Here is a 24,845-nt window from a genome sequence, read left to right on the forward strand (position 1 = left end):
CAAGTGAGGGTTTACAATTGGGGTTTCATTCCCGGGTTATGTTTTCAAGTTTCAGATTAGGAGTTGAAACCTGGATTAGTGCCATAACCATCAATTTGGAAAGCCAATCCCAAGTCTTATTTGTGCAGGTCTCTGGTGATCATCAGCACCCTGGACGGGCGCATCTCCGCGCTGGATCCTCACCATCAGGGGCGCAAGCAGTGGGACCTGGACATCGGCTCGGGGTGCCTGGTGTCCTCCAGCCTCAGCAAGCCCGAGGTACCAATTGACTTTGATTTTAGTTTCCAAAACCGGCGCCGTGGGATTAATGGACCGCCGTTCACGGTCACATAAGCGACGGGCCGTATGCTTGATACTATTATTCTTGAAGATTAAAACTTCCCATCTCCTTGACGTTCCATTTGGAGGTCAAGGGTGCATCTTTTCCTCAAAGGACCCCCCCACCCCCCAAATCCTTTAAGAGCAGCCACTGAACTCGCTGCACTTTGAACAGTCGAGCAGGCGTTGGCGTTTTGGAACATGTAAACATGCTGCGCACCCCCCACCCCGAAGAGGAGCCGTTTGCCCTGGAGGATTATCCTCTATTGTTCAGCGCCGAGGTTTACACTCGCAAACGCAGTCGGAGCCCGGGTTCCACGCGCACACGCGTCGTCTTAAACCGCCCACATCGGAGCGCCGCAGCGACGGCTCCAGATGCCGCTCGCTTCCTTATGTCAACTCCGGCCCGGCGTGCTAACGTGGTGTTGGGAGGGAGGCGCTAAAAGTCACGGTCTCAAGAGACTGCGTTCCACCGAGTGGTCCCGTCCGTCCGCGTGTAGACGAGATGGCTAATGAAGCCCTAACCTTTGCTTGACACCCTATTCCAGGATTGAAGCCCTAACTTGACACACCAGGGACAACCAGGCTCAGAGTTTCAAGCATGGGTTTGGGTTTTAAATAGGGTTTCAAGACAGGGTCAGGGTTTGTCAAGCAAATATTCGGGATTTAAATTGGGGTGTAAAGTCTGGTTAAAGGGTTAAAGTTTCAAGCAAAGGTTACTGTTTTAAATTAGGCTTTAAAAGGGGTTGCAAGTAAGAGTTTGAAACAAATTGGAGAGTTTCAAGCTCAATTTAGGGTATGCAGCCAGGGTTAGGGATTCAAATGAGGCCTAAAAGCAAAGGTTAGGGTTTAATAATGGTTGCAATTAGGGTTTCAAGCGTGTTGCTCGAGTTTCTAGCAAAAGATTATGGTTTTAAAATAAGGTTTCAGGCAAAAATGAGGGTTTCGAGATTTGGCCAGGGTGTCCAATGAGGGTTTCAAACAAAGGTTAGTCTTGGTCTAATAATGTAATAATGTCTTCTCTAATTGACCATTCTCTGTCCACCAATCAACATTCAGCATTGTGTTTGGCCCCGCCCCACTGCAGTTAGCATAGCGCAGCCTGGTATTGTATGGATCTGTTATTTTCTTACAACTTAATACTTCAGTGGAAACGCAGACGTGAGCAGCTCTCGTCAAGTCTGCTGTTCTCAATTTAGAAGTAAAGCTCCTGCTTGAGACGTACTGTTTTTTTTTTTTTATTATTCATTTTTTTGGGGATGTAAGAAGTCAGGAGCACTTTTTCATGTTCTTCTTCCCTGCGTGCTCCTCCGAGGTTCCAAAGTGTCAAAACCCCTGAAGGAACCTCGCAGCGCCGTGCAGCTCAAACTCCGATTTACATCTCAATGTCACCTTGAATGGCAACTTTTGCAGCACGAGTAGTTTAAAAAAATAAAATAAAAAATGTACTTGATAAATCGAAACGTCGATGGCAGTGAATGATTCGATTCCAGTTGACGAATGTAAACGTCCACGGCAGTGAATGAGAAAATACTGTCATGACTGTCATGTATAAAAACATAACAAAAAGAGAATGTAAAGAAGTAAATTGGTTTTATAAAGTGTCAGTACTATACATAATTAGTATGTGTCTTGGATTTATTATTGTTGTTTTATTATTATTATTATTATTATTATTAGGGCCTGAGCAGCAGCCACTGCGAGGTCCCTATTGTAAATAGGCCTAATTTCGCATCAAAGCGCATCAAAAGTTCTTTTTGTTCTTCCTGTATTCAAGCGCAATACTGTGAAGTTTTAATTTTCTTATTATAATAAAAGCTTCCACAAATTTATGTTGATGTATTTTTTGGGGGGCCTGGAATGTATGAATGGCATTTCCATTCATTTTCAGTGGATCCCCAAAGTGCCCGTGACTGCGAGGGCCCATTCATAATTTTATTATTATTATTATTATTATTTATTTTTTTTTTTTTACATAGGTGCCTTTCTGGAAACTCATGGACAAGTTACAAACATACTAAAAAGGGAATAAGTGTGACGATCAACTAAGAAACATCCTAAAATATCTGCAAATGATAGAGCAGCTGTATGCCTTTAAGGGGCGTGGCCTAGTGAGTGACATCAGGAGCTGGAGTCTTCAGTTGCTCCGTGCGAGTGATCTCATTTTGTAGTTGAGCGTTTAGCTGTTTTGTCTCGTTCCTTAAATTGAGCGGCGGCATTTCCAAAGGTCGCTTGGAACAAAAATTTTGGTTTGCAACACAAAGCAAAAAAAAAAAAAACAAGCAAGCGACTGCTTGAAACTCGAAAAACTTTGGCGCACATTCCAAATGATTTTTCTGTCACGCTGGCTGTCATATTTCCCCCACATTTATTTGTTTAATGCGCCTTTTCTCGCCCCCGTTTCCTCAAACGGTGTATAAAAATGTCAAAAATCCTCCTGGTCCTTAAATGATAATGTAAGGATTTGTAACAGGATTTCACGGATGCTTTAATCCTCACATAGATGGTTTTAGTCATCTCAGCAACACACTAATGAATTAACTTGATTACCTCCTCCAAGGTGTGCTGATGAGGATGTTTGCGTTCAATTTTCAAGTAGTTCGCAGCATCACAATTACTCACGGGAAACTCTGAATTCAAATGCCACCCGAAGTCGTACACTTTGGATTTGGAGTGGAATAAAGTGTGTGTTTGTGTGTGTAAGAAAAATTACTGTATTTTTTGGGGGGGGAGCAATTTAAACAGAAGTCGCACAAACTGTCACCTGAAGTCACACGTTATGGTTTCAAACCTGGGTTAGGATTTAGGAATTAAGGTGTGGGAAATTTTCATTATGAAAAATACATTTTGTTGTGCCCATGCGAGTGTGTGTGTGTGTGTGTGTTTTGAGAATTCTGTGTGTTAAAGTGTCCTGCATGTGTTTACCGAGTGTGTGTGTGTGTGAGCTTCTAATATTTTGACGTGTTCGCGTTGGAAGTGTGACAGAGCGGAAGGAAGTCTGCCTTTCAGCCATGAACTTGGCAACTTTTCCGTGACATCATTTGTTAAGATTCCTGGAGAGTGTGTACGCGCGTGTGTGTAATTGTGTTTACGTGTGTTCTTATGAACGCTGCGCGGCCCACCTCGGGCCCCGGCTAACGCGGTTATGTCGGGGTGCACTTGCGTGCGTACGCTCAGAGAGTCTGCTCGGTGATCAGGGTCTCGTCGGGGAGGGGTCTGCCGCCGCGCCATTGGCTGGCCCCCGACGTGCCGTGGGAGGAGGCAGCCAGTCACCTGCTGCGCCCCCCGCAGTGCGCCGATTCTCACTCTCTTTTTTTTATTGCTCTTTTTCAGCTCGACAAACAGAAAACAGCTTTGTCTGCAGAAAAAGAAGTGTGTGTGTGTGTGTGTGTGTGTGTGTGTGTGTGTGTGTTGAACGGTCAGGACGAAGGTGTCAATCAAAGCAGAGTGAGTCATGCTGGTGAGTGTAAAGGGATAAACTGTGTGTGTGTGTGTGTGTGTGTGTCTGTGTTGAACGGTCAGGACGAAGGTGTCAATCAAAGCAGAGTGAGTCATGCTGGTGAGTGTAAAGGGATAAACTGTGTGTGTTTGTGTGTGTGTGTGATTAGGAGAGTGAGGTAATGCTCTGGACTAGAGATGATGTCATCACATTGGAGACAACACACACAATGAATGAACGAATAAGGCGAGCGTCCGGCGGTGATGGATGGCGTCCGAGCGAACCAGCTGGCGAGTAATTATTCTTCCAGCGTGGCGGAAGTGGAGGAGGCCAGACCGTGGATATTTTTAGCACAAACTACATTTTCCTCCCCACTTGCTCCAGTTTGCGTCTCTCTATTTATTTAGTTTGCTTTATTTACTCAATTGCATGTTGTTGCAAATATCTGGTTGGCGATTACTTTTGAGCCTTCGACATCCAAATACAATCAATACTTTTTTTTTTTTTTTTTTTTTTTAATTAAAAAAAAAAAACTTTCATAGTTCCAACGACAAATCAAGAAAATCCCGTACGAATCCGAGCATTTGTGACGGACGAACTGGAGTGGTCAGTCAACCGGAGGCTTCCGGGTCGAGCGGCGTTGCGGGCGAATTAAGGCACCCGTAGCGAGAGGACTCCCCTGCACGCAAACCTTTTCCTCCTGCCTCCTGCGTCGTTAATGCGCTTTTAATTAGCTCACGAAATCTCATCATCTTGAAGAGATGACATCACCTCTACCCGCCGGCCACTAAATCAGCTTGTGGCACTTTCAATCCACCATAAATCTTCCACTCTCGCTCGCTCTTTGCAGTCTGGCAGATTTCCAGAACTGGGACACTGGAAAAAACGAGGGGAAAAAATGCACTGGAATGTTGCGATTGTGTCACTAAATGAGTCAATCCCTGATGCTGATCTGTCAGGATTGGGGTCAGATTTTAGCAATGATGTCATCCTGTCGAGCCCTACCGCACACACTTGCGCACTTTATTCTATAATAGCCACTGCTGCTAAAGATGCAGTCCAGTGGTTTAATTGTGTAAGTGAGCTTGTGGATTGAGTGCTGAGCTGCCGTTTGTGGGTGGATGCGTGCCACTTTTTAGCATCTCATCTTGTTGTGGGACTTGTACGAGTTGCTTGATTTGAACTGAAACTCTGAAAGTGTGATATCGCAATTATAGGGAGCAAAAAAAAAAAAAAAGTATGTAGCTGCAAGAAATGTGAGACAAATTTGATAGGTCTGATCGCAGCTGTGCAATATCATGACGTCACTTCCGGCGTGGGCAAATCTGCCGTTTTACCGGCGTGTTAAATTGGCACACGCGTGGCAGGGTCATGTACAAATTGCAAAAGATATCGCAGAGGTCGGGCGTCCGCAGCCAATAACGTTAAAAGTTCCCGATTACGAGTGTACTATAAAAGTGCTCTTTTGATTTTGGCATATACTGTATATTACATAGTTATTTATTTATTATCGATCAATTTTCCCGTTTGTCTCCGCTGTCAGGTGTTTGGCAGCAAGATGGTGATCCCTTCTCTGGACGGCGCCCTGTTCCAGTGGAACCGCGACCGTGAGAGTATGGAGGCAGTGCCTTTCAGCGTGGAGTCCCTGCTGGAGTCGTCCTACCGCATCGGCGACGACACCGTCCTGGTCGGCGGCAAGTCGCTCACCACCTACGGCCTGGGCGCCTACAGCGGCAAGGTAAGGTCTGCGAGCGGCCTGACTCAAACGGGATACGCGCATGGCGATTCTTTTTAGACTCGAGAGACCCCACACGTGACGAGGAAACCCGCACCAAATGGTGACCTCTCGAGATAGTCTTTTTAATTGGCAATTTGCTGACTTTGATCACTGTAAAGTAAAAATGCTCAAATTCAGCCGGATTGTCGGTACAAGTAGACCGATAGGTTTTTTTGTTGTTGTTTTTTTCAGAGCCGAAATTTGGTAGTCAAGGAGGCTGAGAGTCGATATTCATTTGCGGTAGAAGACAAAATACTGGTGTTAAAATTTTGAATAATACAAACTGTAAAACGTCGTCCTTCTCCTCTTTAGCTGCGCTACATCTGCTCCGCGGTTGGCTGCAGCCGCTGGGGCGCCGACGACACTGAAGGCGAAGACGTGCTCCTGCTTCAGAGGACCCAGAAGACCGTCCGAGCCATCAGGCCCCGCTCAGGGATGGAAAAGTGCGTAGTCATTTCCTTTTGCTGCCTTTTTTTTTTTTTTGTATACAACCTCCCATCACAGTGTCACTGTTTTGTGTCCCCAGGTGGAACTTCAGTGTGGGAAACTTTGAGCTGAAACTCCTTTCCGAGGCGCAGTCGGCCATCAACTTGCTGGAGGGCGAGGTGGCCAAAGGCGACTCCTGGTGGCGGGGGGAGCGGCAGAGAATTATCACGGAGGAGTCCAAAGAGCAGGCGCACAAGAAGAAGAACCACAACCTGGACCTGGTCATCAAAGTGTCGGTCCCCGATTGGAAGGTGATGGCCTTCAGCGCCGAGCATGGTGGACGGCTGGTCTGGGAACATCAGGTGGGTGGACGGGAAAGTCGGGAAAGCGGGGCTTTTCCCGGCTCAAATTGAGGCACAGTTGCTACCGCTATTCTGACCGGTCGCATGTGCGCGGAAGCCCCGCCCCGCTGCCTCCAACAAACATTTTTTCAGTCAAGTACTTGCATACATTTGTTTGTTAGCGTTTTGTTTATTTATATATTCAACTAAAATGCAAAATAAAATACAGGAACCATGTCCAATATGACATTGCAATTGCAAAAGAATAACTTGGAATCTTAAAGTACTCCTCTCCTCATTACAGTTCTGCACTCCCATCGCCTCCGCCTGGCTGGTGGCCGGAGGGAAGGTCACCCCGATCAGTCTGTTTGACGACACGGCCTACAGCAACCAGTCGGAAACGGATGAAGAGGATGACGACGGTGGTCCGGACAAATCCAAAGATGCTTCGGCGTCCAGCGTTTACCTGGGTACGCGTGCAGCCGTGCTCATCGCGGGAAATCTCGGAATTCCGGCCCGAATTGAGTTCCGTTCCGCACGACCGACATTTAAAAAAAGATGAAATAGCGTAGTAGACCCAAGTCGCCTGGTTATTAAAAGCAAGACAAGAGATTTTTATTCCTAAAAAGTATATTGAATATTATTGGAACCCAATGTAGCATCATGCACCATTTAAACATGAACACTGCTTCAATTTAGGCGAAAGAAAAAAATTACCGTAATGTATTGGACATAAAATGAAAATAAAAATGACGTGTTTCAAAACTGTGTTAAAATCTTTGAATGGACATGGCAAAAAAACAAAATGCAGAGGGAACTCCACCCTGTGGCGTCCGAGCCAATAGCAGCCGTAGCGACACCCCCCACTTGCAGGAGAACTGCAGCACACTTTCAAAACCGTTTCAATATGCACATGCTAAACGTAGCTCCTCCCTGAGATACAAAGTTCTTTTCGAACAGAAAAGTTACTTTTGCTCATGTTGTTCCCTTTTAAGGGATGTTCCAGGGACAACTCTACCTCCAGTCCTCAGTGAGGATCACAGAAAAGTTCCCGTCGAAAGCCATCGGGTCCGAGAAGGACATCATTCCGCTTCCCACAGTCAAATGGAAGCCTCTTATCCGTGAGTCGAGCGGCTTCCTTCTGCTTCGTTCTCCATGTGCGCAAAGCCAGGATCACTACACGTGACCACCCTCGCACTGTTTTTCCACAGATTCGCCGTCTCGGACTCCGGCCTTGGTCGGCTCCGACGAGTTTGACAAGTGTCTGAACAACGATAAGTTCTCCCACGACGAGTACAGCAACGGAGCCTTGTCCATCCTGCAGTATCCCTACGGTGAGGCTCTGGACCCCGGAAGCTCAGCTCAGCTCATCGACTTAAGACGCTCACGCACCCGCGTGTCGTTCTTCCGCAGACAACGGCTACTACTTCCTTTATGGCAAGCGCTACCGGGAGAAGCGGGACAGCGCGGTGAGTGTCATCAAAAGAAGCGGCGCGCAGCCCGAGAGCGGCAGGGACAAAGACCCCGTGCTGCTGCTGCCCTGGTGGAAGGAGATCCTGGGCACCATCGTCTTCTGCATCACCGCCACCACCTACATCGTGCGCAAGTTCTTCCACCCGTCGGCAGCGGTCGGCGTCAGGGTAAGACCGCACCCCAGAAGGACCCTCAGTCCACATGTTGAAGCAACAGGTGGCGCAGTTTATCCTCAAGGCCATTTGAGCCAATCAGAAACCTGAAGGAAGGCCAGGGTACACCCTCGACTGCAGCCTACACTGACATTTGGCAAGAGAAGTGGGGTACACCCTGGACTAGAACCTGTTCCAGTTGACTTTAGGGGACAGAAGTGGGGTACACCCTGGACTAGAGCCTATCCCAGCTGACTTTTGGTGAAAGACGCAGGGTACATCCTGAACTATAGCCCATCCAAGTTGACTTCAAGCGAGAGAAGTGGGGTACACCTTGGAAGGCAAGTAAATTGAGGCCAGAGAAGCGCTTTGGACTGGACGTCAGTCAGTCACAGGGTACATATAGACTAAACCACCATCCATTTCTACCAGAGAAACAATCATAACTGGAGATTTTGGAACTAAACATGGTCATTTTGTCTTTATTTGGTAGTCCATTTCAAGTTTATTTCATGTCTTCCTTTTTGTTGCCCATCCAAAGCAACGTAAAGAGTCTGAGACGCAGTGCCAGACCGACAAGACCGACCTGGAGGTTGTCGAATCCAAAGAGCCGGTCGCCGAGGAGACGCGCTCCAGCAAATATGTGTCCAGGTACGTCATTGGCGTTAATCACCAGTCCCACTAACTGCTTCAGTGCGACTACTAAGATCATGACAGGATGCAGGAAAAAGTCTCAAGGAGACCGAAATTGTACACAAAGTCCACCAATCGTCGAATTCCAAGACTCGGACTTTGAACTCCTTCTGGAGAATTCGCCCAAATGGACCCCAATGGAAAGCGGCCATCCTGATGTGTGCCTACCTCTCTGCAGGTACCTGACGGACTTCGAGCCCGTGCAGTGCCTCGGCCGCGGGGGCTTCGGCGTGGTCTTTGAAGCGCGCAACAAAGTGGACGACTGCCACTACGCCATCAAGAGGATCCGGCTGCCCAACAGGTGGCGCCCCTGCCGTCCGCGGTCCTCAGGTCCTGACATTGGTGTTCAAACGCGGTCTTTCGGTCCTCCAGGGAGGTGGCGCGCGAGAAGGTGATGCGGGAGGTGAAGGCGCTGGCCAAGCTGGAGCATCCCGGCATCATCCGCTACTTCAACGCCTGGCAGGAAAGCCCACCCGAGGGCTGGCAGGAGAAGATGGACCACAGGTGGCTGCAAGACACCAGGTCAGACTGACATATTCACAATTTAAGAGTTCCCAGGTGTAAGCTATCAAGAAGCACACTTTTCATTCCCCGTTTCTCAGTTTTGTGGGCCCGCTGCTCCTTGGACAAAGTCGAGTACGGCTTTCGTTACAACACTGACACATGGCGGAGCGATTTTTAGGCTCAAGTCTAAACTCGCGTCAACCATCCAATCACCAAACGCCAACCAAAACTCAATGGCATTAGCAAAATGAGCTGTTTGGCATTGGTAGAATAGATTTTTCACAAGCACAACACGCATGCTTAGCTCTGCTGCTCATCCCACAAACGAATTTGAAAGGGTAATAAACAGGTTTTTTACGGTGTAAGTTATTTTTTGCCAAGAAGCATGTTTAAAATGACCTTAGTCTGACTTGATGTTTTCCTGTTTTTTAGCACCACCGAGTCCCCAATGAGCTTTGTAGACCGCATGGAGGCGCTGTCCGTCAAAGTCCCCGTGTCCTACTCTGTGTCGCCGAGCGGCGGCCCGGATCCCGGCGCCGCTGATCCGGTGGCGATAGGGCACAATCATCACTCGCCGCTCTCCGGCAGCTCCGACGCCACCGTGTGCTCGGGCGTCAACGGAGGCGCGTCCTTCGACCTTCTCCTGGGCTGCGACAGCCTCGGGTCGGAGCCGGACAGCCAGGCCGAGCCGGATGCGTCCGACACGCCCGACTCCTTCGAGCTGTGCCCGCCGCGCCGCCCCAGCGACTGCACCTCATCCTCCTTCGACATCGTCTTCGAGGACTCTGGATGCGACCGGGACGCCGGGGTTGAAGCGGAAGTGGACGAGGAGGACTCGGCCTCCGGCGCCACCGGTCCGGAACCGTCCGGCGTCGGAAAAAACTATTTGTCTCCCTTGCGCACCCGACAGTCTGAGAACAGCCAGCCCTCCTCTTCCTCGCCTCCTCGGCCCAACTCGCTCGCCCTGGCGTTGCCCGTCACTCTTCCCTGCCAGCGAGTGCTATCTTCCCCCAAGGTTAGCCCTTTTGATGCCACTTCTGTTTGTTTCTTTGTCATTATTAACCGGCTTTTCATTTGCATCCTCTAGAGTTGGACAAAAAACAATTCAGCCCCCAAAGCCAATTTCAATTAGCAACATGAAATTAGGTTTGCTTGTCCATTACAAGTAGCCCCACCAAAAGGTCTCAAGAAGTCATGCCCTAAAAGACACAGTACGTCTGCCAATTTGGATTCAAGCAGCCATTTTAGGGTTCCGTTGGCTATTTCTGGGTGTCCTTCGACGACAAACTCCTCCGAGAGATTTTGTCCCACTGCGACCAACTTTTAATTCCGATTACCAGACAGGCAGACGACACTAATTTGCATAAAGGTTGAGTAAACGACACTAAAGGGAGGCGGTCCGTCCGCAGGTGTATCTGTACATCCAGATGCAGCTGTGCCGCAAGGAGAACCTGAAGGACTGGATGGCCCAGCGCTGCCTGCCTGAGCAGAGGGAGCGCAACCAGTGTCTGGACATTTTCCTCCAGATTGCCGAGGCCGTCGACTTCCTGCACAGCAAGGGCCTCATGCACAGGGACCTCAAGGTAAACCCTGGAAAAACAATGTACAGAAAAGCAGTGGAACTTGAGGCTCAGAGTTAAACCTACTCATTTCAATATATAAGAAGCCAAGCGGAAAAATAAGGCTGCTTTAGCCAAACATGTCAACATGTGAAAGCCAGTCAGTTTTCAACAGCCTGAGTAACCTCACTCCATTCACCTCATAACAGTTTTTGCATAGTCAGGACGAAAATATGCATCCACAAGGCAACAAAATTGACGGCATTTTTCAGATGCTGTGTTGCGCTAACTTTACCTGCCCAGGTAACCTCACTCCATTTACTCTTCACCAGCTTTAGAGAAGTCAGAACGTACACTTACAAGGTTCAAAATGAATGGGATTATTCAGATGTAATAGTATGCTAACTTCACCAGCCCCACGGAACCTCACTCCATTCACCTTATATCAGTTTTAGCATAGTCAGAAGTTGAACACATCCGCTTATAAGGTTTAATTTGACAGGACTTTTGAAATGTAGAATTAATTGAACTATTCCTGCCTTAGGAACATAACTCCAGTCACTTTAACATTCACCTTATACCCTTTAAAAAAAAAAAAAAAGAAATTAGAATGTAATGTCTAGTTGGGGAACCGCTGCTAATGTGAAAATGACTCAGTGACTCTGCCGAGTAGTGTACTGAAGCGCCGCGTCTCCCTCAGCCGTCCAACATCTTCTTCACGATGGACGACGTGGTGAAGGTGGGCGACCTGGGCCTGGTGACGGCCATGGAGCACGAGGAGGACGAGCGCCAGCAGTGCGCCCTCACGCCGGCGCCGCTCCTCACGCGCCACACGGGCCAGGTGGGAACCAAGCTCTACATGAGCCCCGAGCAGGTGAGTCACCACAGCAAAAACTTGTTCTGCGCTTCCCAGGTGACTTCGGAGTATAATCCCGGTTCTTCCCCCGGTAGCTCTCCGGACACTCTTACTCGCACAAAGTGGACATTTACTCTCTGGGCCTGATCCTGTTTGAGCTGCTCTACCCGTTTCGGACGCAGATGGAAAGAGTCAGGGTGAGTCAACAAAAGTGAGGATTTTTTATTTTTTTTTTGGGTGGGGGGGGGGGGGTGTTGTGCTAACTTTAGTGGCCTGAGGAACTCAATTCACTCTGTTCCAGTTTCTAACATAATCAGATGAAATCATCCACTTGCAATGTAGCAAAGTCTTCTGGATTATTCAGGTGTTTGATATACTAATTTCACTCGCCTGAGGAACCTCATTATGTACCTGTTTTTAGTATAGTGACAAAATTTTGCACTAACCTAACCACCGAGGGAACCTTACTCTGTTTACTTTGCACCAATTTTTTGCATAGTCACAATGAAATCTTCCACTCAAAAGGTTAAAAATACACGACAGGATTTTTCAGATAAACTGTTGTGCGCTAACGTCACTTGCATTAGGAAACTCACTCCATTCACTTGACGCACTTTTTTTTTATTTTTTATTTTTTTACCACAGATGAAAAAAATCTTTTGAGTTCAAATTGACCGTATTTTTGGATGAAATATTGCGCTAACTTCACCTGCCTGATTAACCTCACTCCATTAATTTTGTACCCGTTTTAGAAAAGTCAGAAGATGAAAACATCCACTCACAATGGAACAAAATGGATTTAAATGATAATTCCCATTGTGTCAGTGGTTTGACAAAAAGAACCAAGAAAGAAATGAGACTTTTGTTGCGTTTATTTGTTCATTGGACTCGTCTTGTCTTCCTGCAGACGTTGACGGAGGTCCGGTCGCTCCAGTTCCCGGAATCCTTCTCCAAAAACAACTTCCACGAGGTCAGTGGCCCTCTGCTGCCCTCTACTGGAAACACTTTTTTTTGTTTGAAATACATTTTGATGTGTGGATTACACAAACTGAAAGAGGAAAATAAATTAAATTGAAAGGACAAGATTGCTGACGTTCTTTATTTTTGGGGGGAATGTTGACTTTTTTTTTTTTTATAAAATTGAAACTTTTTCATAAGACTTTTCTCTTATAAAATTAATATTTGACTTCCCCGCAAAAATTACTTTTTTTCTCATGATCTACCGTAATTTCTCGTGTATAATGCGCATTTATTTCCTAAAAAAATTGTCCAGTTAATAGTGCGCATTATACATAGGTATTGGGGAAAATGGAAAAAAAAACTTTCACATTTTATAAATGTATGCTGCCACCTAGAGGTTATGAAAAAGGTGTAGCCTACACTTTCATTCCAGTACATATGACTGCATATATGTACAGTAGCGCTCATAAGTTTACATACCCTGGCAGAATTTTTTTTTTATTTGTTTTTTATTTTTTTTAATGCGACTGATGACTGAACAACAACCATCATTACTTTGTTTGTTTGGTTTAATGATGATGGTTTTCTGAAATGCTTGACAGTTTAATTTGAATCCCATTAAAATAAAATTTAATGTGTTTCGCCTGGCCCTTCATGTTTTTTTTTTTTTTTAAAGAATTGTATCCATCTTACAAATTCTGCCTGGGTAATCAAACATATGAGCACAACTGTGTGTTTTCTTATTTACTAAATAAAAGCAGGGCTGTGAATTTCAAAATAAGAGCAAGTAACTAAAAAGAGAGTATTATGTGATCAAATAAAGTGCTTAACTTCAGAATAATTCTTTGAAAAAAAACTAACCAAATACAGATAATATTTCGTTTTGATCATTTGGGTATAAGCAAAATCATGCATTGTAAAAATACATTCTACATGGGTGAAAGGGTTTTCCAGAATTTTGAGGTCAACTTTGGGGTTGTGTATTATACATAGGTGCGCATTATACATGAGAAATTACGGTACAACTATATATTTGTAAAGTTACAAATTGTTATATTACACCTTTATGCTCAATTTTTTTTCTTTATTCTTTCAACATTTTTACTTTTTGTCATATAACTGTTTTAGTTTAGATTTTTTCTCATTACTTTAGCCACTTAAAATTACATCTTTACATTTACATCTTTTTTATAATATTAGGGAAGATCGTATTCTTACAAAATTAAAAATAATTCTGTCATGTTTCGATTTTGCTGATGTAAAGTAAGGATTTCATTCTTGTAAAATATATTTTTTTGCTTGCCAATGTTCAGAAACGTTTTTTCCCCCTCATAATTATAACTTTATTCTTGAAAAGGTAAACTTTCTGACCTTTTTTCTTTCAATAATTTTTAGCATTAGCCTACCTCCTGGCCGTGTGACTGTTGTGTTTTAGCTGAGCATATTGCAACTTTTCTTTTCACCCGTAAAATTACGAGCTCCATTTTCTATGAATTTATGAACGAGCGTGTTGGCCATTGGCACGGATACGTCAGTGTGTCCGCCATATTGAATATGTCAGTTCTGCGTCCCTGTAAACATCTTTCCGTGCCTGACGCTCCGGCCGATCGGTCTCCTCAGCCAGAGCAAGCGACGCTCCGGCACCCTTATTTGTAGCATTAGCATTAGCCTAGCTCCCTTGTGTTTTGTTCCATTTTCACTGAGCGTAGTACAACTTTTCTTCTTATATTGTGACTCTTTTTCTGTCAAATTCCAACTTGATTCTCATAATTTTTACTCTATTGCACTGGTGTCAAACTCGAGGCCCGGGGCCCACATCAATTTTTATGTGGCCCGCGAAAGCAAATCAACTGGGTCGACTTCATGTTTTTCATGTTCTTGCTAAAATAATAAAATAACAACATTGCAAATCGTCTACCCTTTTATATAACGTTGATTGCAACCATTTTTGTTACCAGTCCCCATTTAAAAATAAACTGAATTAACGTTTTACTGGCTTCTGGTTTCAAATAGTTATTAATAGATTTATTTTTTTGTGTGTCTTTATGTAATAACATGAGGCAATTGTACATTTACTGACTATATGTGTTTGCGCTCATGACGGCCCTCCGACGGAAACCATACTTACGATATGGCCGCAGCAAAAATGAGTTTGACACCCCTGCTCTATTGCTTTATTTTTAGCATTAGCTTTAGCGTAGCTCCTTACCTTGTGCTGTGTTGTTTTTGTATGTTTTAGCTGAGCATCTTATTGCGTCTTGTTTCCCTCATTGTGACTTTTTCCTGTAAAATACCAACTTTATTCTCCTAAAATTACAACTCGGTTCACATTTAAATTTCAGTGTGTTTGTGGAAATGGGCATAGCTGCTAATATTTTTTGTTGTTGTGTGTTAGCTGAGTATGATGCTCAGCATGCTGTCCCGCATCCCCGGCGAGCGTCCCGAGGCGGCGGACATCACCGGCCTGCCGCTCTTCCAGGACTTGGAGTTCCCGTGCCGGCTGACCGTGGCGCGACAGCGCTCGCGTACGTACAGCGCATCGTCGGCGGGCGGGGGGCGACCCTCGCGACAGCCCTGCGCCACCTGATGCACCCCCCGCTAACGTGACGGACCCCCAGAAAACAATGTTTTTAAATTTTTTTGTTTGTTTGTTTACACTACTGCCACTGAATTCAGCCAAGTGCTTCCCGTGCTTGTGGACACTTTGTCCTCCCCAACCCCCCCCCATCACGACTTTGTTTTGGCGGCACGGTTTCACGCACGCACATGTGGTACACCTCAGGTATGACAACCACGGGGAGAGGCCTTCAGTCACATGCCTGGTTTGGAAGACCCCAAAAATAGCATGACCCTCTTTTTTCACTTTTATTATTTTCTTTCAATGCGCAGTAGACAGGATCCGATTTGCCTTTGGGCCGAAGGAATGGCCCAGCCGTCTGTTCAAGCCTCTACTTTATCTTCTTCTTCTACTACTTCTACGAGCCCTTTCACACTGAGCTGGTTAACAGGTAGCGCCATCTCCAACTAGTTAGCCTGATAGCACACTTGCCAACGTTTACGAATACTTTTCTATATAAAATTTCCAAAATTCGAGTTTAAACTTTTTTTTTCTCTGAGAATTAGGACTTTTCTCAGATTAGAAAATTTTTCTTCTGCGTAAAATGTCCACTTTTTCTGACTTTTTTTTTTTCTCCATAGTTTTTTGCCTGTTCTTGGAAAATCAGCGTTTTTCTCAAAATATGCCAACTTTCTACTTTGTAAATTGGACTGCTGTTCAACTTTTATTTTGTGCAAATTATAAGGGAATTTAAATAGTTTATTTTTTCATTCGCATTTTTCTTTCATGTTTTTCCGTTTTAATAGATTGTGTGGCAAAATAGCAACTTTTTGGCAGTGGCTCAGTGTGAAAGCGTTCTCTTGGTTTCGGTGGGTGTTGTTGTTGTTTGTGTGTCCGTGTAGGCCTCGTTGAGCTTTTTGAAGGACGTTTTTGTAAATAAGATGATCGACTTTTCGGAATGTCTGTGCGTGGCGTCCGCTCGCCTCTCATTGCAGTTTTCACAATCGAAGATCCTGATGCCGTGTCCACAAGAAAGCTGCTATTTTTGTTTCTTATTTTGTAGAAATGCTTTTGTATTCTTTTTTTCTTTCGCCATCAGATCAAATGGCCTCTCGGTCTTACAGTGCCCCCTAGTGCTTTGGCATGTACATGACAACCTGCAATCACTTTTTTTGTTTTCTTTCGTAAACTGTGCTGTCATTATTCTTATTCAAATGTAGCTTTGCATTTGTGGACATGAGCCAAAGTATGAAGAAGTATTTAAAGCCTCGCTGGAATTGAATCGAATTGTAGGAAAATAAAGTTTTAAAGTCTTAGTTTTACTATAAAAAGTTGGAATGGAATTATGACTTTGTTACCAAAATTACAACTGATAATCACGTCTTTCTTAAAATGTATAATTTTCTCTGGAACCTTTTATTTATTTACATGTTGTTGTAATATGATTTGATTCCTGGAAAAGTGCAACAATGTAAACTTTTTATGGGGTCATGTTTTTTTTTTTTTTTTTTTTTTTCTGGAACATTGACTAGTTTTCCTCGTATAATTTAATAATTATTTTCTCTTGTAATCTGAGAAGTAATAATTGTGACTTTATTCCGGGGAAGAAAAAAAAAAAAAGACTGTCATTGGTTTGGGACTTCATTATCATACAACTGTAGCTTTTTTCTCTCACAACTTTATTGTGGAAAAGTTTGACATTTACAATTAAATTGTCAGGAAATTTCGACTTAATTTCTCGGGAGGTTTCCAACTTTCTCTCCTAAAATGTTCGTTTTTCTCGTAACATAATGACTTTAACCCCACTGAATTCTTTAACCCCCCCCTCATTATCGCAATTATATTCTCGTAAAATTATGACTTTTGTTTCTCATATTATGACTCCATTCTTAGGGAGAGAAAAAAAAAACTTGTCCCTCAGAATATTCTCAAATTTTTGGCCTAATTGTATGAGTTGATTTAGGATTTTTCAGATTGTCCAATATGTGCCGAATCTCTGTTGAAATCCTGGACCTGGTGTCGGTCACGTGATCCAAGTGCTGAGAGTCACGTGACCCCGTCGTGTGCTCCCGCGATTGTCATTTTCTAACGTTTTTGGGATAAGAGCGTTTTTTAAAAATTCTTATTGTTGTTGTTGTTCTAATTGTTATGCAGCGTTTTTGGAAGCCAAGTGACGTTCGTGCACTGGGCCTTCCGTGCTGCTTCTTCAAAGTGAGTCAGGCACACAACGTTGCGGACAATCGCTACATCATCATCATCATCGTCGTCAAAAGTCAAGTCATCATGGATGCTTCCTCTTTTGTTTGCAGAGATATCGCTGCCTTTTGTTGGGCTCTTGACTGAGAGGAAGGAAAAAAGAAAATGTGAAGGCGCAAGTTGTTCTACTTTGTTTTAAAAAAATAATAATAATTAAAAAAAAAAAAAAAAAAAAAGGTGTCTCGCACATGTTCTTTTCTGTGCATAAAGGATTGTAAATATGTTGATTTAGCTTTTTATTTATGTTCCCATGCTGTTGATCAATCCATTTGGGGTTGGCGTTTATTAACGAGAATTTGACTTCTTACAAGTCTGACTTTAATAAAACTTGGGGAAAAAAAAAACAATAACCGTGCAATGTGCCTTCCTTTGCTCCTCATCAAAGTGCATTTTTACATATTTGATATTACCTTGCCGGCACATCTGCCTCACAGTTCTGAGGACTTGGGTTCGAATCCGGCCCCGCCTGTGTGGAGTTTGCATGTTCTCCCCGTGCCTGGGCGGCTTTTCTCCGGGTACTCCGCTTTCCTCCCACGTCCCACACACCCTCCGGTCCCCCTTCTTAAAAAGGGGGACCACCACCCCAGTCTGCCAATCCAGAGGCACTGTGCCCGATGTCCACACGATGTTGCAGAGGCGTGTCAACCAGGACAGCCCTACAACATCCAGAGCCTTGAGGAACTCCGGGCGAATCTCATCCCCCCGCCCCCGGGGCCCTGCCACCAAGGAGCTTTTGAACCACCTCGGTGACCTCGACCCCAGAGATAGGAGAGCCCGCCTCAGAGAACCCAGACTCTGCTCCCTCATGGGAAGGCGTGTCGGTGGAATTGAGGAGGTCTTCGAAGGAGTCGCCCCACCGGCTCACAACGTCCCGAGTCGAGGTCAGCAGCGCCCCCATCCCCACTATACACAGTGTTGATGGTGCACTGCTTTCCCCTCCTGAGACGCCGGACGGTGGACCAGAATTTCCTCGAAGCCGTCCGGAAGTCTTTCTCCGTGGCCTCACCGAACTCCTCCCATGCCCGAGTTTTTACTTCAGCGCCCACCAAAGCCGCATTCCACTTGGCCAGCCGGTACCCATCAGCTGCCTCAGGAGTCCCACAGGCCAAAAAGGCCCAATAGGACTCCTTCTTCAGCTTGACGGCATCCCTCACCGTTGGTCTCCACGGGTTTAAAAATAAGGTTTTTGTACAATTGCAACTTTATTCTTGAAATATTGCAAATTCAACTTTGTTTTCCGAAAAGGGCAGCTTTTTCCTGATACTACCTTTTTAGTATTGTTCCAATTTTATTCTCCTGAAATTGCAACTTTTAGTTTATTTTTCCAGGAATGTTCCAAATGTTTCTCAGTACGTCTCCATTTGAGCTTCTTTTCTCTTTTTCGTTTTGCGTTTCTATTAGTTTTGTGGGAAATGTGCATGACCCCGCTGTCGCCCCTCCCCTTGCCACTTGGACGCACTTCCGCCGCCGTGACGTCACAGCTGACCCTCAATCTGCGGCTCGGTGCGGCGAGCTGGGCAACACAAACAGGAGCACCGCGGCCGCCACTGGAAACCTGGAAGATGGAGCCCGCGACGTTACCCTAAAGCCTCGCCTCCTCGTCACCTCCAGGACCGCGACCGTCGCGTTCCCGCCTCACTCCCCGACGGCGGCGCCCACCGCGAAGCTAGCGGAGCGTCTGGGCGCTCGCTCGAGCAGCCATCTTTTAGCGAGACAAATGTTCGGGACGACGCGGCGGCCGCGGGCCTGCTCGCTGGCTGGCCCCGGAGGCCGTCGGAGCTTGGCGGCCGGGCTGCTCGTGGTGCTCGCGGCGGCGGCGGCGGCGACGACGACGACGACGACGACGGCGGCGGCGGCGGCGGCGAAGGAGTGCGAGAAGCCGTGCGTGAACGGCGAGTGCAACGCGGCGACGGGCGGCTGCGTGTGCTCCCCCGGCTGGGTCGGGGACCAGTGCCAGCACTGCGGAGGAAGATTCAGGTAAGGACACCGGGGGAGACGCTCGTTCGAGACCCTGCGCCTGCGAGCCGCCCACATTTAAACGCGCCTCTCGTTACCTGAGCAACCGGCCTTCCTTCTTATCACCTGGAGCACGTAAAGGCAACATTCATGCATTCCAACGAGAAATACTGTTCAATGATGTTTTTTTTTTTTATATATATAAAAACGACTTAGGTCTCGTAGGATTAAATTTTTTTCTCAGCAAGTAAAAGTTTGCTGTAAAAAAAAAAAATAGTATGACTACAAGAAAATGTAGAGATTTTTTTTTTCCCCTCAATGTTTTTGTTTTTAAAAATCTGACTACTGCGTTTCAAAACATTTAAACTTTTTCACCTAAAATACCACTTCTGTCTTATAAAACAGAAGTGATCTTCTGTCTTGTAAAACTATGACTTTGTTTTTAATCGCTACTTCTTTCCACAAAAAATGTAACTTTTTTTTCTCGAAGGAAACTGATTTCATTTCGTATTATTCTGACTTGTTTCCCTCATAAAATCTGCCTTTATTCTTGAACAAATAGGACTTATTTCTAAAATGAAAGCAGACTTTATTCTTTAAAATACATCTTTATTCTTTTCTGAGTCAAAAACACAGACTTTTTAAAATAAAACATACTCTAGTTGTGAAAAGAATGTGACTTTCAAAATATTCCGACTATTTCACCTCATTCTCATTCAAACTGTAGAAGACATGGAGAACACTGTAACCGTGATGGAAAAAGATGCTGACGCGAACCATAAGAGACTGGAAATGTACAAGATGCAAACTAGAAACACGACAAAGATTTTTTTTTTTTCAACTACAAAGAGGGCAGCAGTGTGGCTTTGTATTTTTTCCCCAATGAATATACTTTATTTGCTATATCAGTTATGACTGTAATCTATTAAATAATGGCCGTATGGTCGGTGATGTTACGGTATTGTGAGATTGTCTGCAATGGCCACCCCTACTGTCCACCAACCATTTATCCCCAAAACCACGTCTCCTTTACCCGATGGCGTCGATAATCATCTTCTTTCCCCTTCGGCTTGTCCCGTCAGGGCTCGCGACAGCGTGTCGTCCTTTTCCGCCACCCGATGGCTTCGATAATCGGTCGATTAAAAGCGGTTTCCCACAAGCAGTCTCTTTGGCTTTCAGGTTGACGGCGCCCTCTGGCTTCCTGTCGGACGGACCTGGGAACTACAAGTACAAGACCAAGTGTACCTGGCTCATTGAAGGACGGTGAGTCCCATCTGTGTATCATTCGTACTTTCCATTTACACTTGGCAATCGAAAAGGCAAAAATGAAAAAGTGACCGATTATTTTGTCATCTGTTTAATAAACTAACACCAAGGCCTGATTTTACATATTTGAATTTCAGGCTCAGATGAAAAAAAATCCATAATGAAAAAATGGGCCACAGTAATGAATTTGATTTTAATTTTAAAATGGTCAGGTTTACGTGTCATTGAAAAGCCTACTAGAACACATGAAGGTTATTTGTGGTTAATCAGAGGCACTTTAAATGGTGGCAGGTGAATGCAGACTCCCATTTAACATGTTTGAATGTGATTGGTTTATTCCAAACACAGACGCATCCCCAGTTATTAGAGGGTGTGCACACTTTTGCAAACACATCTCTGTTGTTAATTTTTACTGCCCCTCTTGAAAAGATTCCTTTTTTTCCCCAAATGAGTTGTACAGGTTAGAGGTCACATTAATAGCTGAAAACGCTTTAAATAATTTATCTCGGTCTTATTTCTCACATTACAAAAACTCGGTATTTGAAACAGGGCAGGGTATGTCGACATTTTATTCAGTGTACGTCAGTTATGATAACACAGATATCACACAATGATAGTCTAATAATTGACAAAAGTACACTGAGGTTGTTGTTGAAGTGTTTCTGTGTCTGGAAAACGACTTCACCATAAGTCAGTTAATTATCAACTTGCAGTGTGTTTAAACAATGACGACGCATATAAAAACTCCTGGATGGTGACTGACTTTTTCCTTTTTTTTTTTTTTTTTTTTTTTTTTTTTTTTAAATGGGGAAAAAAATCGAACGTCATTGTCCTGGGAGCTAAAGTTGTCTGCCAAATAGGTATCCATCCACATTAGCTGCTTTCATTTCTTGGGGCAAACATAAAGCTAACGTATTCTGCCAGGGAGCTAACAGAAAGCTAACATAGGCTGCCAGAGGGCTAACAGGAAGCTGTCATACTGTTCTGGGGAGCTAACTGAAAGCTAACATAGGCTGCCAGAGGGCTAACAGGAAGCTGTCATACTGTTCTGGGGAGTTAACAGAAAGCTAACATAATTTTCCATGGAAACAATGGAAAGCTAACATTGTCTGCCAGGGAGCTAACCAAAGCCTGGTACACACTTAAGGATTTTTTCAAATATAAAAATATTTTTTTATCTGCTACAAACCCCACAAAGAAGATTAAAAATAAAAAATCACGGATTTAAAAGTTGTACAGTATCTCAACGCAGAACCCCACACACATAAACATTCAGTTCCACAAGCAGTCTCGAATCTAGTCTGCCGAGACCAAAATCTCGTGTGATCAAACAAAAACAAAGAAGAAGAACCCAAGCAACGCAACGTCGAAGAAGAGACATGAGAGGAGGAAATGATGGTGGTCTTGGGACAGAAATTGGGCCGGAAAAACTTGGGCAGAGATGTTAAATATGCACTCTCGGGCTTCCCACAGCTCCGCAAGCTGGTCTCCTCCAATTCTGAGGTCTACTTGACTTTGTGTTGACAACAGGATATGCTGCACCGATGTTTTCCGAGTGTTTCTGAAGGGACCGGAATTGGGAGTGTGGTAGAATGGTGATGTCGTCAATATAGACTTGCTTCGGAAAATACTTGTTGCCGTCTGATGAACCCACTTATACAAAACACGACATCGGGTACTACACGCTTTCTTGTTCCTCTGTCAGGTCGCTTCTCGATTGGCTGCATTCCGTTTCACGTCACAATTCGCCGAGTCGTGGCTCTGGAATGGTCTGCTTTCAAACACACACAAGGTTTTTTGGTCATAAATTTTGAACATGTTGAATATTTAAAAGTACAGGCCCGAGCTGTTTTGAACGCTATTATCGGGACAAATCCACTCTGAACACACCTCAGACCAAAGGATAATCTTAAGGGTAATGTTAGAAGACATAAGATATTCTGGCGTTTGATGTCCTTGGATAGGAATGGGCAAAATCGGGACAAAAACTGTCCAATTGTCTTTAATGTGTTGCTACTGGGCATTACATTTTCTACCGGGGCGCTAACATTGAGCTAACACAGGCTCCCAGATAACTAACAAGAAGCTAGCATACCTTTCTGGGGAGCTAACACAAAGCTAACGGGAAGCTAACATACCGGTAGTCTCTCAGGGAGGTAACGAGCCCCAGACAGAAAACTAACATAGATACTAACTATCTGAAGAAACTATTTTATGCTGCCATGATGCTAACAGGAAGCTAACATGCATAACCAGGATGCTAAGTGGAAGCTAATATTTGGCCAGGGATGAGCGAACATGAAGCTGACATAATCTTAAAGGAAATTTATAGACCATACGCTGCCAGGGAGCTAATGGTAAGCTAACAGGTTTACAGGACGCTAACATTTGTCCTACCTTTCTTCCTTTTTCTTTCTCAGTCCTAATTCCGTCCTTCACTTACGCTTCGAACATTTTGCCACGGAGTGCAGCTGGGACCACCTTTACGTCTATGACGGGGACTCCATCTATGCCCCCTTGCTCGCCGCCTTCAGGTACTCCCGCCGGCACCGCCGTTCGACGGTGACTACCAAAGTTTTTCCGCTAACCGATTTTTTGTTTGTTTTAGCGGTCTGATCATTCCCGAGAGTTACAGTAACGAGACGGTTCCCGAGGTGGCGTCGCAGTCGGGCTTCGCCTTGCTGCACTTCTTCAGCGACGCCGCCTACAACCTCACCGGATTCAACATCTCCTACAGGTGAGAACCTTAAGGACTTAATGCCGGAAGCCATTTTGTGCACGTGGAACTGTGCTCCACATGTTGACACAAAACTGAGTCCTTTTCCTCTAATTTGACCAAATTGTGATGATTGCAGACGTGCAGTATTTGTGGATGTTTGCGGTTTTGGATTTTAATAGTTGAACCTTGAGACATATGGCAATTTAATATTTTAATGCTTGACAGCATAAAGCAAGTATCTGAATGTTAGGTGGAGAACTTAATGAAAACAAATGTGTATATTCCTGTTCATAAACTTGGTGACTTTCATCAATTGCTTCCTCTGTTTTAATGTGATCAAGTAAACTAATGATTTTAAGTAAGACTAGCGACAAACAAAAACAAAAAGTAGCATTGAGGAGGAATCAGAATAAACTTAGATCTAATCTAAACAAGAATAAATGGTACAAACTAACTCATATAGTCTAATTATCCAACAGTAGCCTTCGTACAATTAATCTTAAGTGGATAATACTGTACGTGTTATATTATTGACAGTGATGTATATCATGATAAGTTATAATACACCCAATATGTAAGTAAGTCATGTTTCAATTATATAGCACTTTTTACACACAGTTACAAAGTGCTTCACAAATTCATACAAATGCAAAGGTGAGACTAGTTAAAAAAGATAACCATGTAGACCAGGCCTGGCCAACCCGCGGCTCGCGAGCCTCATGCGGCTCTTTAACTAGTTTCATGCGGCTCTTCAGGAGCTGTCACATGACATGCGTCAAAAATGCTTGGCTGGCGCTGTCATTCACTCCCCCTACAGCTAGATGGCACACTGACCATGTAAGCCTGTTTGAGTGACGTCAAACGAGCGACGAGAGAATCTTTGGTGTGACATCATTTGTGTTGTAAACAATTTCCGTCAAGTTACCTCTTGAAATGGCAGGGAAAAAAAGCACAGCCAAACGAAAATATGAAGAAGAACACAGGACGTTTTTGCCAGAGTGGGAGAGTTTATATTTTTTTGTTAAACGTAATGGCAAGCCGATCTGCCTTATATGTCACGCAGCATTAGCGCATTTCAAAGCTTCAAATCTTCAGCTCACTCCACCCTAACATCGAACAGGAATTTCCAAAAGGGACTGAACTTCGCAAGAACAAGTTGGTCGCTTTGAAAAGCAGGTGCAGTTTTTCAAAAAAATTACAAAACACTCGGAGACCGTAACGCTTGCATCATATCAGCTGGCTTGGAAGCCAGACTGTTTGAAAGCCCCGCTCGTCACAGATGAGGCTGCGGCTGAGTTGGAGATGATCGACCTTTGTGAGGAGGATCAACTGAAAGCTGTTTTAAGGGAAGGGACCGTTGAGTTCTGGAAAAGTGTGCCAATTGAAAAATCCCCAACATCAAACGAGCTGCGCTTAAGATACTGTCCATGTTTGGGTCAACGTACGTCTGCGAGTCTGTGTTTTCTACCCTGAAACATGTGAAATCAAAGCATCGATCTGTTCTGACTGACGCTCATTTGAAAGAATTGCTTAGAGTGGCAACAACAGAATACAAGCCAGATTTGAAGAGGATTGTTCAAGATAAGGAATGCC

At 44.6% G+C, this 24,845-nt stretch overlaps 2 protein-coding genes across 5 annotated transcripts in view; both read left to right on the forward strand.

Annotated features, from left to right (window-relative positions):
• eif2ak3 (eukaryotic translation initiation factor 2-alpha kinase 3) overlaps nt 1-17,658 on the forward strand; it is a 35,177-nt gene extending 17,519 nt beyond the window's left edge. Inside the window, exons 2-18 of one of the 2 annotated variants that reach the window (XM_061795934.1) lie at nt 129-258; nt 5,301-5,495; nt 5,847-5,977; nt 6,061-6,322; nt 6,606-6,771; nt 7,297-7,422; nt 7,513-7,635; nt 7,715-7,941; nt 8,468-8,577; nt 8,798-8,920; nt 8,992-9,141; nt 9,556-10,138; nt 10,533-10,706; nt 11,356-11,556; nt 11,634-11,735; nt 12,446-12,508; nt 14,894-17,658. In XM_061795934.1, the coding sequence (XP_061651918.1) occupies nt 129-258; nt 5,301-5,495; nt 5,847-5,977; nt 6,061-6,322; nt 6,606-6,771; nt 7,297-7,422; nt 7,513-7,635; nt 7,715-7,941; nt 8,468-8,577; nt 8,798-8,920; nt 8,992-9,141; nt 9,556-10,138; nt 10,533-10,706; nt 11,356-11,556; nt 11,634-11,735; nt 12,446-12,508; nt 14,894-15,085 (3,058 nt within the window). In that variant the 3' untranslated portion in view covers nt 15,086-17,658. The remainder of the gene's footprint in view (nt 1-128; nt 259-5,300; nt 5,496-5,846; nt 5,978-6,060; nt 6,323-6,605; nt 6,772-7,296; nt 7,423-7,512; nt 7,636-7,714; nt 7,942-8,467; nt 8,578-8,797; nt 8,921-8,991; nt 9,142-9,555; nt 10,139-10,532; nt 10,707-11,355; nt 11,557-11,633; nt 11,736-12,445; nt 12,509-14,893) is intronic. The other variant, XM_061795935.1, reaches the window with a different exon arrangement.
• Nucleotides 17,659-18,626: 968 nt separating this feature from the next.
• The window catches only part of atrn (attractin), a 49,108-nt gene continuing 42,889 nt past the window's right edge, over nt 18,627-24,845 (forward strand). For all 3 annotated transcript variants that reach the window (XR_009791634.1, XR_009791635.1, XM_061796110.1), the window contains exons 1-4: nt 18,627-19,288; nt 20,447-20,530; nt 22,954-23,067; nt 23,142-23,270. Coding sequence is in view for 1 of the 3 variants with exons in the window: in XM_061796110.1 (XP_061652094.1) it covers nt 18,642-19,288; nt 20,447-20,530; nt 22,954-23,067; nt 23,142-23,270 (974 nt within the window). In the remaining 2 variants the exon portion in view is untranslated. The remainder of the gene's footprint in view (nt 19,289-20,446; nt 20,531-22,953; nt 23,068-23,141; nt 23,271-24,845) is intronic.

The sequence above is a fragment of the Phyllopteryx taeniolatus genome, chromosome 13 (genome assembly GCF_024500385.1).
Source record: "Phyllopteryx taeniolatus isolate TA_2022b chromosome 13, UOR_Ptae_1.2, whole genome shotgun sequence".
In the NCBI taxonomy this organism is placed as follows: Eukaryota; Metazoa; Chordata; class Actinopteri; order Syngnathiformes; family Syngnathidae; genus Phyllopteryx; species Phyllopteryx taeniolatus.